This window comes from Schistocerca americana, chromosome 2, assembly GCF_021461395.2.
Source record: "Schistocerca americana isolate TAMUIC-IGC-003095 chromosome 2, iqSchAmer2.1, whole genome shotgun sequence".
NCBI lineage: Eukaryota > Metazoa > Arthropoda > Insecta > Orthoptera > Acrididae > Schistocerca > Schistocerca americana.
The window spans coordinates 499,931,556-499,946,470 of NC_060120.1; the positions used below are offsets into that span (position 1 = coordinate 499,931,556).

Consider the following 14,915-nt stretch of genomic DNA (forward strand, 5'->3'; position numbering starts at 1 on the left):
CCGAACATTCGTTTTACGATGGAGGTGGAAGAGGATGGTTGCCTTCCCTTTCTCGACATGTTGGTTAGGAGGAAGGATGATGGATCATTGGGACATGCAGTCTACAGGAAACATACTCACACCGACTTGTACTTACAAGCTAATAGTTGTCACCATTCGGCTCAGCGTGAAGGGGTACTTCGTACCTTGGTACACAGGGCACATGTCGTTTCTGACGCTGAGACTTTGCCAGCTGAGCTGTCCCATCTTGAAGTTACATTTTGTCAAAATGGTTATAGTGATAGACAGATTGAACGTGCGTTGTGCTATCGACCAACTGTACATCGGGTGATTGATGATAATTCTGAGTCAACACCTAAGTCTACTGCCTTTTTGCCTTACGTAGGAAACACGTCCAATAAGATCGGTTGTATTTTACGGAAATACGATGTGAAATGTGTTTTCCGACCTCCATCTAAAATTAGAGCACTTTTGAGTTCCGTTAAGGATGATCTTGGACTGCGTAAGGCGGGTGTATATCGTATTCCTTTTAGCTGCGGCATGGCATATATTGGTCAAACTATCAGGACCGTGGAGGACAGATGTACTGAGCATAAACGGCACACACGATTACAGCAGCCAAATAGATCTGCTATTGCCGAACATTGCTTGGATACTGGTCACCCCATGTTATATAATAACACCGAGATATTGGCATGCACGTCCAGCTATTGGGACAGTGTCATTAGGGAAGCAGTTGAGATTAAATTAGCGAGCAACCTCGTTAACAGGGATGGAGGTTTCTGTTTAAACTCTGCTTGGAATCCGGCTCTCTCCTTTGTCAAAAAACAGAGGAACAGAGTCAATGCTGCCTCACCTGCGAATTCATAGTCTCAGTATCGATAGCTCTGACTTTGGTCATCTTTGGTGGCACTAGTGTTCAGTGTGTGTGTGTGTGTGTGTGTGTGTGTGTGTGTGTGTGTTTTATCTTTCCTGCTTCTGTCAGAAAACCGAGGTACTAAATTTGCATGTACGCCGCCTGTCGTTGCAGTTTGCCTTGAAAATGGCGGGGTGTTCTCCCGCCGAAATATCGGCGGTCGCTGAAAGTGTTACCTGGCTGAATTCCCGGAAGTTATTTGAAAGTTGTATATGCCAGGAGAAACTCAGGTCTCACACATAGAAATTGCACAAATATTCAGTCGTGTCTTGATAAGGTTTCAAAGTGATACAACGATTGGGAACTTGCTTTAAATGTTCAGAAATTTAAAATTGTGCACATCACAAAACAAAACAAAGAAAAGTAATATTCTATGGCTATGACTACCAGTGAGTCACAATTGGAATTGGTAAACACATACAAATAACAATCCCTTTTGTAGTGACATGAAAGTGAATGATCTCACAGGCTGCCTTGGGTGAGGCAGCTAGCAGACTTCTGTTTATTGATAGAATACTAGGGGAAATGCAATAATCTACAAAGGAGATCACATACAAATCACTCATGTGACCCATCTGAGAAGACTGCTCATGCTTGTGGGACCCTTACCAGATAGGACTCACAGGGGATACTGAACAAATCCAGAGAAAAAGAGCACAAAAGGTCACAGGTTTGTCTGACCCGTGAGAGACTTCCCCAGAGATGTTGAAAGAAATGTACTGGCACTCTCTTGAAGGTAAGACATAAATCATCTCAACAACACCTACTTACAAAGTTTCAGGAATCAGCTTTGACTGATGACTCTGGGAAAATACTGTACAATAACCGCCTACATATCGCTGCCACTAGTATCATGAGGAGAACATCAGACTAATTAATGCATGCACAGAGGTATTTAAACAATCATTCTTCCTGCACTCCATCTGGGAAAATCCCTAATAACTGGTACAATGGCACACACCCTCTGCCATGCACTTCACAGTAGTCTGCAGAGTATGGATGTAGATGTAGATACAATTTCCTCAGCATGCATATCATGACCTCTTGTGCACTACCACGAATTTTTTACGCCATTTATGCAAAATGGACTCAAAGTATGGGGGAATTATACCGTCATTAGAATCAAACAAACACAAAACAGAAAGAAGACATTGGCACTATAGTAACGAAGGAATAAAAAGTATCTCATAGAAGTTGTTTAAAAGATATTAATATTTTAACATCCTCAGCTCTGTTTATATCCAGGACAACTGTGAACCCATTACGAGACTCCACAAAACTGGACACCAATGAGGCTGTTCATTGCCATAACACAAGGAACACAAAGCAATTGTTATGACTTTCAAATTCACTTCAGATTTAAAATCTGAACCTCAATACTCCAGTACCGAATTAATATAAGCATTGCAAAGGGAATTACAAAACCGTGAGGAATTTCTCTGCAACCCTAAAAATGTGTGATACAAAAATATTTCTATAATGTGGTGGAGTATATGAGCAGACAGTGAGCTTAAGTTAATTGATCACCCTCTAAACAATAAATTTTATGTACCATATTACGGGAGAATGAATTGGTATAAATGTTGTAAGATACCGCTTATCTATGTAGGCCTACATAATATGTCACAAAGAGTGACATTCGCGCCCTTATCCCGTATTCTGCATATATATTCCCGAAAACTACACACTTCTTTCACATAATGATGATATAATCAATAAAATAACTGCCTACAAATTAATTCATTTTTTTATACTTCCATCCCGCAATTTCTGTAAAAAAATAAAATAAAAAATGAACGGAAGCTAGTGTAAAGTGAGTATAACAGCAAGGCGTTCGTTGTCCCTAATTTTCAAAAGTTGTTTTTTTTATTTTTGTGGGGGATATAAATTAAGCGTGTCAGTCACCAATCAAGACATTTTCAACATTATACTTTTAATAGCTATCAACTACCTACATCGTCCCCGAGTCAATGTCAACATTCCATATTTAGCCATATCTAGAATTCATCTGAATGACGTTATTGGTATGAAGCTAAAAACTCGGAACAAATAACTGCGTCGAAAATGGGCATTTTACATTTACAACTTCATAATTTTCCGCTACACTTCTTGCAACAATTATCGTTTAGGGAAAAATAAATAACGATACTAGCAGACGATTGGCAGTGTCACGCCTATTTCGTCCATGTATCGATCAACTTTGCTAGTCAACCACGTACTGACAAGCATAAAGATGACAACTGTGGTCCACTATGAAACTGAATTTCTTAAGGTGTAGAAATTTTCTTATTCCTTTTTGTAAATAGTTAACTCTCTCGAAAAGCAGCAGGATAATAATGTTTATCTTACCTACTGCATCTGCCATTTTTCGTTGCTCCGAGCAACTGAAAGCTAGCAGGTGATTGGTCACCTTTCGTAGGTGGCAACTGCTGCTATGGCAACGGTTGTCACGCGTATAAACAGTTGAGGACTTGTAAGCGTGAAACCAAGTACATAGAAGAGTTGTTGGTTGTGAAGTATATTTTAAAATATAATATTTACGAATCGTTCGTACTAATAATGTCTGTTACCACACGTATGTCCTTGGCAATGGGAAAGCATGTAAGGACACTGAGGAGAAAACTGTAACAATTAATTTGTGTATTTCCACAGACGCTATGTTCCACTTTGGAGTCATGTGTGTTTTGCCACGTCAAACTATTACATCTGTTTGTTTGTTATGCATGTAGTAATGATATAAAGTGCACCTTGTCATTATGTTTTAAACATATGTTCATAAACGTGTATTGTCACCAATTTAGTAAGAGCACTGCACGTTATAGGGTGAAGGCTAACGTCTGGCTTTTCTTAGTCTTCTTTTCAGGCAGAATATTCAACTTTGTCCAATCAAATACATAGCAGTTTTCAATACAACGCCACATGCTCGTGTATAGTTGGTATATATTACTATAAAAGCAACTTTAAATATATTCCGATACTATTTGCAATGTACTGTTGGTTCTATTTATTTGTTTCCACTTATCGGTCAGTCGTAATCTATTAAAATTCAGTTTTAAAATGACAGTTATTTTATAAAAATGAGCTTAATTAAAGTGATACATGTAAGTAATAAAGGAAACACCTCTCTTTTGATTTGATTTTACATGTTTTTTTAGAGCCCCGCGTCATTGAAACGACTATTAAACAGATGATGCTGGCAACTCTTATGGACAAGAACTATCAAAAGTACTGCAAGATCATTATTTCCTCTTTGTTACAGAAAAAATTTCCAACTTACTACAATCGTCTTTGCGTATGAATTACGTGTATGTTGCAGGCTGTAGCTCCAAGGAAAAGAAAATAATAATAATAATAATCATGGGTGGAGAGTCATCATAAGGTGTAGAAGTAACTTCAGGTGTGCCCCAGGGAAGTGTATTGGGACCCTTGCTGTTCAGGTTGTATATTAATGACCTCGTGAACAATATTGATAGTAACCTCAGACGTTTTGCAGATGGTGCAGTTATCTGTAATGAAGTACAGTTTGAGGGACCTGCATTCAGACCTTGAAAAGATTTCAAAGTGGTGCAAAGAATGACAACTTGCAGATGACTATAATATCAATTGGATGTAGTTGGAATCAGCCAACTCGTACAAATATCTGGGTGTAACACTTTATAGGGATACGAAATTGAATGATGACAGTCTCAATTGTGGGTGAAGCTGACAGTAGACTTTGGTTTGTTGGTAGAATCCTCTGGAAGTGCAATCAGTCTACAAAGGAGGTTACTTACAAATCACTCATGCGTCCCCTTTATAGAATATTATTCAAGTGTGTAGGACCCTTACAAAATGGGTCTAACAGGGGATATTGAACATATACAGAGGAGGACAGCGCAAATGGTTACAAGTTTGTTTGACCTGTGGGAGAGTGTTACAGTAATCCTGAAGAAACTGAACCTCAGACTCTTGAAGATAGGAGTAAACGATCCTGAGAAAATCTACTAACAAAGTTTCCAGAACCAGATTTAAATGATGACTCTAGGAATTTAACAACAACCCCCTATGTATCGCTCACATAGGGGTAGTGAGAATAACATCAGAGTAGCTAATTATGGCACACATAGAGGCATTCAGACAATTATTCTTGCCATGCTCCATGTATGAATCGAACAGAAAGAAACTATTAACTGATACAGTGTAACATACTGTCTGCCATGCACTTTGTGGTGGTTTGCAGAGTATAGGTGTAGATGTAGATGTGGAGAATATCATTACATATTCAAAACATTGAGTTATAGTTTGCTGTAATGAAAATAATAATAACAGAAATGAAATTATTATAATAATTATCAACAACTATCAACTGATTCAACTTAATTTATAAAGCTCAATAATAAGAATATGTTGAAGCATTATCACTTCCCACAGTAAAATTTTCAGTTATAACTGAAAGTAATAGACCAAGTGTCACTGAAAATTTATTATTAAACACAACTACCCTTAGATGGAGTAAATGATTTTTCTATGATAAATGTCAGCTGCCACATTTGATGAGCAGTTAGATTCATAATTATAAAAGAAAATATTGTGTAACAAAAATGTAATCAATACCAATGTCATAGTTATACCAGTACCAATGATATAGTTACAATGCATGTAGAAAATGTCGGGAAACTTTTGGGAAGAATGTAGCATAGCAGAATGTTAGTGAACTCTAAGAGTAGAGATTAAATTAGATTAGTACTTGTTCCATAGATCATGAATACGATATTTTGTAATGATGTGGAACGTGTCAGGTTAATAAAAGGTGTCTATACAAGTTATTACATTACACAAAATATTACATGACACTTAATACTTTTAATTTTTTTATTTTTGTGGGGTTTGAGGAAATTACCCACTTACTATATCCAAAAATTCATCTAATGAGTAGAAGGAGTTGCCATTAAGAAATTCTTTTAATTTCCTTTTAAATGCTATATGGCTATCTGTCAGACTTTTGATGCTATTAGGTAAGTGACCAAAGAGTTTTGTGGCAGCATAATTCACCCCCTTCTGAGCCAAGGTTAGATTTAACCTTGAGTAGTGAAGATCATCCTTTCTCCTAGTGTTGAAGCCATGTACACTGCTATTACTTTCTAATCATATTTGTTCTGAGCATCGTATCCTGTCTTTCCCTGAAATAAACAAGGATAAAAATAAACATAAGTAGAAATAAACAAATGATAAGGTTAAAGTATTTTGTTCCAAGAAGAGAAACTTCTACCTAATTCAGTACATGAGCTGTAATCAAGAGTTACAACATTGTTTTCTCAAGTTTGGTCAAATATGTACAAGAAGTGAAACATTACAAGAATAAAGTGGAAATAATCTTGTACATTGTCAAAAAAGGTTGAATAATTAAATGAATTTTGCTGGTAGTAGCCTTCACAGAAATGATAACACTTTAAAGTTAATGGCCAATGAATACTTCCTCACAGTGGTGACAGACATTGCACCTACCAATAAACAATCAATTACAGATGCATTAGATTTACTCTTCCAAACACTATCTTCAAAAATACACCTGTAATGAGTTAACAAAAATTATTGTCACTATAAACTGCCATGCTTGTGATTGACAATATATCTAGCAGAGTATTAAAACATCGTGCTGCCTTAATAAAACCACCTATAGTTGATTCATGGGATATTTTCTATCAGATTTATATTATTAAAAATAAGCTTTCACCTCTAGTTATCGGTCTTGTTCACTCTTTTAGGTCTCAACATTTTCGCTGTAGAAAGTGGTCATCATGAAACATTATATTGTTTATTTGAAGTGTAACTTAATAACTGGCTCTCAGTTTTGCTATCATAAATGCTGTCAAAAGCAAGAAACATTTATGATCAAGCAAATGTAGTCTTAGTAGAGCTAAACCCCAGAACACTATTATCTTTAGGGGAAAGTGATGTACAGCTTTTAAATGCGTTTTGAACTGTATTATTTTTCTGAATATGTCACATCTGTATTGGGACACTACCAGTTGTGGTCAGACAACAGACCAATATCAGGCATTAAGGAACAAACATGATCATAGGTAAAGATTTTTCTGTCTTGTTGTTGTTGTTGTTGTTATTGTCTTGGTCTTCAGACCAGAGACAGGTTTGCTGCAGCTCTCCATGCTGCTGTATCCTGTGCAAGCCTCTTCATCTGTGAAAAACTGCTGCAACCTACATCTTTCTGAATGTGCTTAGTGTATTCATCTCTTGGTCTCCCTCTACGATTTTTACTCCACACACTACCCTCCAGTACTAAATTGGTGATCCCTTGATGCCTCAGAAAGTGTTCTGCCAACCAGTCCTTTCTTCTAGTCAGGTTGTGTCCCAAATTCCTCTTCTCCCCAATTCTATTCAGTACCACCCGATTGGTTACATGATCTAACCATATACTAATCAGCATTCTTCTGTAGCACCATATTTCAAAAGCTTGTAATCTCGTTTTGTCTACACTGTTTATCGTCCATGTTTCGCTTTCATACATTGCTATACTCCATACAAATACTTTCAAAAAGGACTTCCTTGACACTTACATCTATACTCGATAACAAGTTTCTCTTCTTCAGAAATGCTTTCCTTGCTGCAGCCAGTCTACATTTTATATCCTCTCTACTTCGACCATCAGCGGTTATTTTGCTCTCCAAATAGCAAAACTCATTTACTACTTTAAGCGTCTCATTTCCTAATCTAATTCCCTCAGCATCACCTAATTTAATTCGACTACATTCTGTTATCCTCGTTTTGCTTTTGTTGATGTTCATCTTATATCCTTCTTTCAAGACACTGTCCATTCCGTTTGGCTGCTCTTCCAGGTCCTTTGTTGTCTCTGGCAGAATTATAATGTCATCGGCAAACCTCAAAGTTTTTACTTCTTCTCCATGGATTTTGATTCCTACTCCGAATTTTTCTTTTGTTTCCCTTACTGCTTGCTCAGTATACAGATTGAATAACATCGGGGAGAGGCTACAACCCTGCCTCACTCCCTTCCCAATCACTGCTTCCCTTTCATGCCCCTCAACTCTTATAACTGCCATTTGGTTTCTGTACAAATTGTAAATAGCCTATCGCTCCCTGTATTTTACCCCTGCCACCTTCAGAATTTGAAAGAGAGTATTCCAGTCAACATTGTCAAAAGCTTTCTCTAAGTCTACAAATGCTAGAAATGTTGGTTTGCTTTTCCTTAATCTATTTTCTAAGATAATCCATAGGATCAGTATTGCCTCACGTGTTCCAACATTTCTACGGAATCCAAAGTGACCTTCCCCCGAGGTCAGCTTCTACCAGTTTTTCCGTTCGTCTGTAAAGAATTCGCATTAGTATTTCGCATCTGTGACTTATTAATCTGATAGTTCGGTGATTTTCACAGCTGTCAACACCTTCTTTCTTTGGGATTGGAATTATTATATTCTTCTAGAAGTCTGAGGGTATTTTGCTTGTCTCATACATCTTGCTCACTCACCAGATGGTAGAGTTTTGTCAGGGCTGGCGCTCCCAAGGCTATCAGTAGTTCTAATGGAATTTTGTCTACTCCTGGGGCCTTGTTTCGACTTAGGTCTTTCAGTGCTCTGTCAAACTCTTCACACAGTATCATATGTCACATTTCATCTTCATCTACATCCTCTTCCATTTCTATAATATTGTCCTCAAGAACATCGCCCTTGTATAGACCCTCTATATACTCCTTACACCTTTCTGCTTTCCCTTCTTTGCCTAGGACTGGGTTTCCATCTGAGCTCTTGATATTCATGCAAGTGGTTCTCATTTCTCCAGAGGTCTCTGTAGGCAGTGTGTATTTTACCCCTAGTGATATACGCCTCTACATCCTTACATTTGTCCTCTAGCCATCCCTGCTTTGCCATTTTGCACTTACTGTTGATCTCATTTTTGAGACGTTTGTATTCCTTTTTGCCTGCTTCATTTACTACATTTTTGTATTTTCTCCTTTCATCAATTAAATTCAATATCTCTTCTGTTACCCAAGGATTTCTATTAGCCCTCGTCTGTTTACCTACTTGATCTTCTACTGCCTTCACTGTTTCATCTCTCAAAGGTATCCATTCTTGTCAGTCGTTCCCTAATGCTCTCCCTGAAACTCTCTGTAACCTCTGGTTCTGTCAGTTTAGCCAGGTCCCAGCTTTTTGCAGTTTCTTCAGTTTTAATCTACAGTTCATTACCAATAGATTGTGGTCAGAGTCCACATCCACCCCTGTAAATGTCTTAAAATTTAATACCTGGTTCCTAAATCTCTGTCTTACCATTATATAATCTATCTGAAACCTTTCAGTATCTCCAGGCTTCTTCCATGTATACAACCTTCTTTTATGATTCTTGAACCAAGTGTTAGCTATGATTAAGTTATGCTCTGTGCAAAATTTTACCAGGCGGCTTCCTCTTTCATTCCTTACCCCCATTCCATATTCACCTACTACGTTTCCTTCTCTCCCTTTTCCTACTATCAAATTCCAGTCTCCCATGACTATTAAATTTTCATCTCCCTTCACTATCTGAATAATTTCTTTTATCTCATCATACATTTCATCAATATCTTCGTCATCTGCGGAGCTAGTTGGCATATAAACTTGTACTACTGTGGTAGGCATGGGCTTCGTGTCTATCTTGGCCACAATAATGCGTTCACTATGCTGTTTGTAGTAGCTTACCCGCATTCCTATTTTGTTATTCATTACCAAACCTTCCCCTGCATTACCCCTATTTGATTTTGTATGTATAACCCTGTATTCACCTGACCAGAAGTCTTGTTTCTCCTGCCACTGAACTTCACTAATTCCCACTATATCTAACTTTAACATAGCCGTTTCTCTTTTTAAATTTTCTAACCTACTTTCCCAATTAAGGGATCGGACATTCCATGCTCTGACCCATAGAATGCCATTTTTCTTTCTCCTGATAACTATGTCCTCCTGAGTAGTCCCTGCCCAGAGATCCAAATGGGGGACTATTTTACTTCCGGAATATTTTACCCAAGAGGACACCATCATCATTTAACCATACAGTAGAGCTGCATGCCCTCAGGAAAAATTATGGCTGTAGTTTCCTCTTGCTTGCAGCCATTCGCAGTACCAGCACAGCAAGGCTGTTTTGGTCAATATTACAAGCCAGATCAGTAAATCGTCCATACTGTTGTCCTTGCAACTACTGAAAAGGCTGCTGCCCCTCTTCAGGAACTACACATTTGTCTGACCTCTCAACAGATACCACTCCATTGAGGTTGCACCTACGGTACAGCTATCTGTATCGCTGAGGCATGCAAGCCTCCCCATCAACGGCAAGGTCCATGGTTCATGGGGGGGCTCGAGTACGGTATATGCTCCAAAATCCTACTGCAAATTGAGGTTAGTGATATGCGCCTGTAACTCAATGGGTTACTCCTATTTTCTTTCTTGAATATTGGTGTGACCTGTGGTAACTTCCAATCTTTAGGAACAGACTATTTGTCAAGTAAACCGTTGTATATGATTGCTAAGAAAAGTGCTATTGTGTCTGCATACTCTGAAAGGAACCTGATTAGTATACCATCTGGACCGCATCTCGTATTGATGTCCACACTAAATTTCGAGCTTCTGTGAAACTTAGCCAGTCTTGGGGATTTTGCGTTCTTCTGAATTTGGCATGCTTTTTTCGTTGCTTCTGCAACAGTGTTCTGACATGTTTTGTGTACCATGGTGGATCAGCCCCGTCTCTTATTAACTTATGCTGTATGAATCTATCTATTGCTGTCGGTACTGCATCTTTGAATTTGTCTCACATCTTCGTCACCAGATGGAAGAGTTTTGTCACGTCTGGCTCCCCCAAGGCTGTCAATAGTTCTAATGGAATGTTGTCTACTGCTGGGGCCTTGTTTCTACTTATGTCTTTCAGTGCTCTATCAAATTCTTCATGCAGTATCTTATCTCCCACTTCATCTTCATGTACGTCCTCTTCCATTTCCATAATATCGTCCTCAAGTACATTTCCCTCATATAGGGCCTCTATATACTCCGTTCACCTTTCTGCTTTCCCTTCTTTGCTTAGGACTGGTTTTCCATCTGAGCCCTTGATATTCGTGCAGGTGGTTCTCTCTTCTCCAAAGGTCTCTTTAATTTTACTGTAGACAGTGTCTATCTTACCCCTAGTAATACATGCTTCTACATCCTTACATTTTCCCTCTAGACATCCCTGCTAAGCCATTTTTCACTTCCTGTCAGTCTCATTTCTGAGACATTTATATTTCTTTTCACCTGCTTCATTTACTGCATTTTTATGTTTTTTCTCCTTTCATCGGTTAAATGCAGTATGTCTTGTGTTACCCAAGGAATTCTACTAGCCCTCATCTTTATACCTACTTGATCCTCTAGTGCCTTCACTATATCATCTCTCAAAGCTACCCATTCTTCTTCTACTGCATTTCTTTCCTCTGTTCTTGTCAACCGTTCCGTAATGCTCTCTCTGAAACTCTCTACAACCTCTGGTTCTTTCAGTTTATCCAGGTCCCATCTCCTTAAATTCCTACCTTTTAGCAGTTTCTTCAGTTTTAATCTACAGTGCATAACCAATAAATTGTGGTCAGAATCTACATCTGCCCCCAGAAATATCTTACAATTTAAAATCTGGTTCCTAAATCTCTGTCTTAGCATTATATAAGCTATCTGAAACCTTCCAGTGTCTCCAGGCCTCTTCCATGTATACAACCTTATTCCATGATTCCTAAACCAAGTGTAGGTATTATTAAGTTATGCTCTGTGCAAAATTCTACCAGGCACCTTCCTCTTTCATTCCCCACCCCCATTCCATATTCACCTACTACTTTTACTTCTCTTCCTTTTCCTACAATCAAATTCCAGTCCGCCATGACTATTAAATTTTCGTCTCCCTTAACTGTCTGAATAATTTCTTTTATTGCATCATATGTTTCTTCAATCTATTCATCATCTGTGGAGTTAGTTGGCGTGTAAACTTGTACTACTGTGGTAGGCGTGGACTTCGTGTCTATCTGGGCTACAATAATGCATTCACTATGCCATTCGCAGTAGCTTACCCATGTTCCTATTTTTTTATTCATTGGAAAACCTATCCTGCATTACTGTTATTTGATTTTGTATTTATAACACTGTATTCACCTGACAGGAAGTCATGTTGCTCTTGCCATTGAACTTCACTATTCCCACTATATCTAACTTTAACCTATCCATTTCCTTTTTTAAAATTTCTAACCTACCTAGCCGATTAAGGGATCTGACATTCGATGCTTCGACTCGTAGAATGCCAGTTTTGTTTCTCTTGATAACAACATCCTCCTGAATAGTCACTGCCCGGAGATCCAAATGAGGGACACTTTTACCTCCAAAATATTTTACGCATGAGGACGCCATCATCATTTAACCATACAGTAGAGCTGCATGCCCTCGGGAAAAATTACGGCTGTAGTTTCCCCTTGCTTTCAGCCGTTCGCAGTACCAGCACAGCAGGACCATTTTGGTTTATGTTACAAGGCCAGATCAGTCAATCATCCAGACAATTGCCCCTGCAACTACTGAAAAGGATGCTGGCCCACACATTTGTTGTCTGGCCTCTCAACAGATATCTCTCCGTTGTGGTTGTACGTACGGTACAGCTATCTGCATCGCTGAGGCACCCAAGCCTCTTGCCTCCTGAGGATGGTCTTTTATTCAGCGAAAACAGCTAAAGAAGTAAAGAAGTGACATACAGCTGCTGTAACAGATTGTGACTTTTGAAAACCAAAAATTGTCTTGTTAATATATTTTGTGCCCTTTATAAGGCATTTCAGCATTCAAATTGGAAAGCAGCAGATCACAGTCATAGAGTGCTGCATAGAAAGGATATAGGGGTACCTTTACGGAACTGTGTCAAAATAATGTCTTGAATCCTTTTCTGTTGCTTCCTTATTCTGCCCTTACTGCTTTGCAGAAAAGAGCCACTCCAACACCTTGGAATAGAGATTCTATCATCAATTACCAACACATCTTAAATATGGCAGCAGCTTACATATCAGCCATCTGTTCCTTATTCTCCTAAGGACTACCTGCTGCACAAGGGAGCCACGACAACAGTGTAAAATTTGTCTGTGGCCAGGGAAAGCCATGATAGCTTGCTGATTCTACGTTCAGTTTTTTATGACATAGCTGAAAGAAGAACTTGAAAGAACACAGCCATTTGTTGATCCAAATGCCAGTAAAAAAAGCAGATACCATTTTCTGCAGTAGAAGAGAGGGAAAAGAGAGTGAAATTTTAAGGTCAAAACATCCTCTTCCAGAAATGAGACTTTTCCCGAGTCTACCGAGCGAAGTGGCGCAGTGGTTAGCACACTGGACTCGCATTCGGGAGGATGACGGTTCAATCCTATCTCCAGCCATCCTAATTTAGGTTTTCCGTGATTTCCCTAAATCGTTTCAGGCAAATGTCGGGATGGTTCCTTTGAAAGAGCATGGCCGATTTCCTTCCCCATCCTTCCCTAACCCGAGCTTGTGCTCTGTCTCTAATGACCTCGTTGTCGATGGGACGTTAAACACTAACCTTCTCCTCCTTCCCGAGTCTATGAGTGCAACATAGCACCATGGGCAGTCACCAAGCTACAAATTCTGCATTCCAACTGAATTAGCTGCACAATAACATGACAAACTGGAGGGATGAGTATAACCTTGGTTCAATCCTAGGCTGCTAAAAGTTTATTCTGCTGGCCAATTTGAGGATGATTCTGAGAGGTTTTTCACGTTTATTTGGTTGTATTTTGGCCCTAGACTACACTTTTCCTAACCAGCCTATAAAGAAATGTAAGTTTCGAAATAAATTTTGCTCAACTTCAGTTATGCCAGTCAACAATAAAAAATAGATATAATAATACAATAAATCCATTAAAGTGAGGCAAAGTTTGATAAGTGAATCAAGTGCTACAGATGGCATATAAATTGAATAAGCCTTTTTTAAAAGTATACTCACTATTTTTTCCAACTCGAATGATATTTGTAAGGCATTTTTATTGATACCCGGCAGTATTTTGTCAATCAGTCTGACGTCTTTCCATTTCAGATTTTTAATTTTCAATTTCAACCTAACATTTTGGGAGTGGGAATAAATTACTTTTGTGAACATTTTCTTGCTTTACTTAATAATTCTTTGGATTCCCTGGCTGTAATCATACAAGGATGTAATTTCCGATTGTTAAATCAGAAATGGGGCATCTGTATTCATATTGGTAATGCAAAAAATGTACTTTGCGAATGCTATGGAAATATACTTACCGTATAAGTACCAAAGTAATATACTTTAAAAATGCAAAATAGATAACTATCAGTATTTTTAGATACAATACTTCTTGTTAGATTTAGTTTATGGGGCACTACACATTTCCAAACTTACTGAATCAGTTATACAAAAAATGAACACGCATACTTCTTGGGTTTGCTGCCAGATTGAATTGTGTAAATCCTACAATATTTCATTGATGCAGCTGCTCGACATCTTTAGGTAGTGGTAGTTGCTGCTGTCACTGCTGCAAGGTGCGACATGATAATCAGATGGTGGCATCAAAATTTATCAGGCCAAGAGCAGGCAATACGCATGCATGGGAAGACACTTGCAAGTGGAGGAAAGCAGCACTTCTAGTGCCCCCCTGCTAGGAGACGCAGAAAGGCCTTGCGCGTGTGCATTGTGAACAAGGACTGTGCTGCTGAATTAAATCTCAGCAGTGTGCTGCACAGAATCATGGAAGTTCTTGTTTTTCCTGTTTTGATTTAATGGCAGCCTTTACTGGATTTCAGGCAGCATTTGATTGAAAACCTGCATCCCTGAGATAAGATTATCTGCCATACAGATATGTATGGCCTCCTCAATGAGACAGTCCCAGAAAGATGACACTGGGGATAAAATTTCCGTCTTTTTGTGAAACATGCAATGCCCCATGCCCAGGCAATGCCCCACTATCGCTGATTTTTCAGGCAGCCCCAGGGTGTATGACAATGAT

The 14,915-nt window shown here is 38.6% G+C and overlaps 1 protein-coding gene across 2 annotated transcripts in view; it reads left to right on the plus strand.

Moving 5' to 3' along the window:
* The first annotated feature begins 3,282 nt into the window (after positions 1 to 3,282).
* The window catches only part of LOC124596460 (enoyl-CoA hydratase domain-containing protein 3, mitochondrial), a 100,056-nt gene continuing 88,423 nt past the window's right edge, over positions 3,283 to 14,915 (plus strand). Inside the window, exon 1 of one of the 2 annotated variants that reach the window (XM_047135594.1) lies at positions 3,283 to 3,852. In XM_047135594.1, the coding sequence (XP_046991550.1) occupies positions 3,836 to 3,852 (17 nt within the window). In that variant the 5' untranslated portion in view covers positions 3,283 to 3,835. The remainder of the gene's footprint in view (positions 3,853 to 14,915) is intronic. The other variant, XM_047135595.1, reaches the window with a different exon arrangement.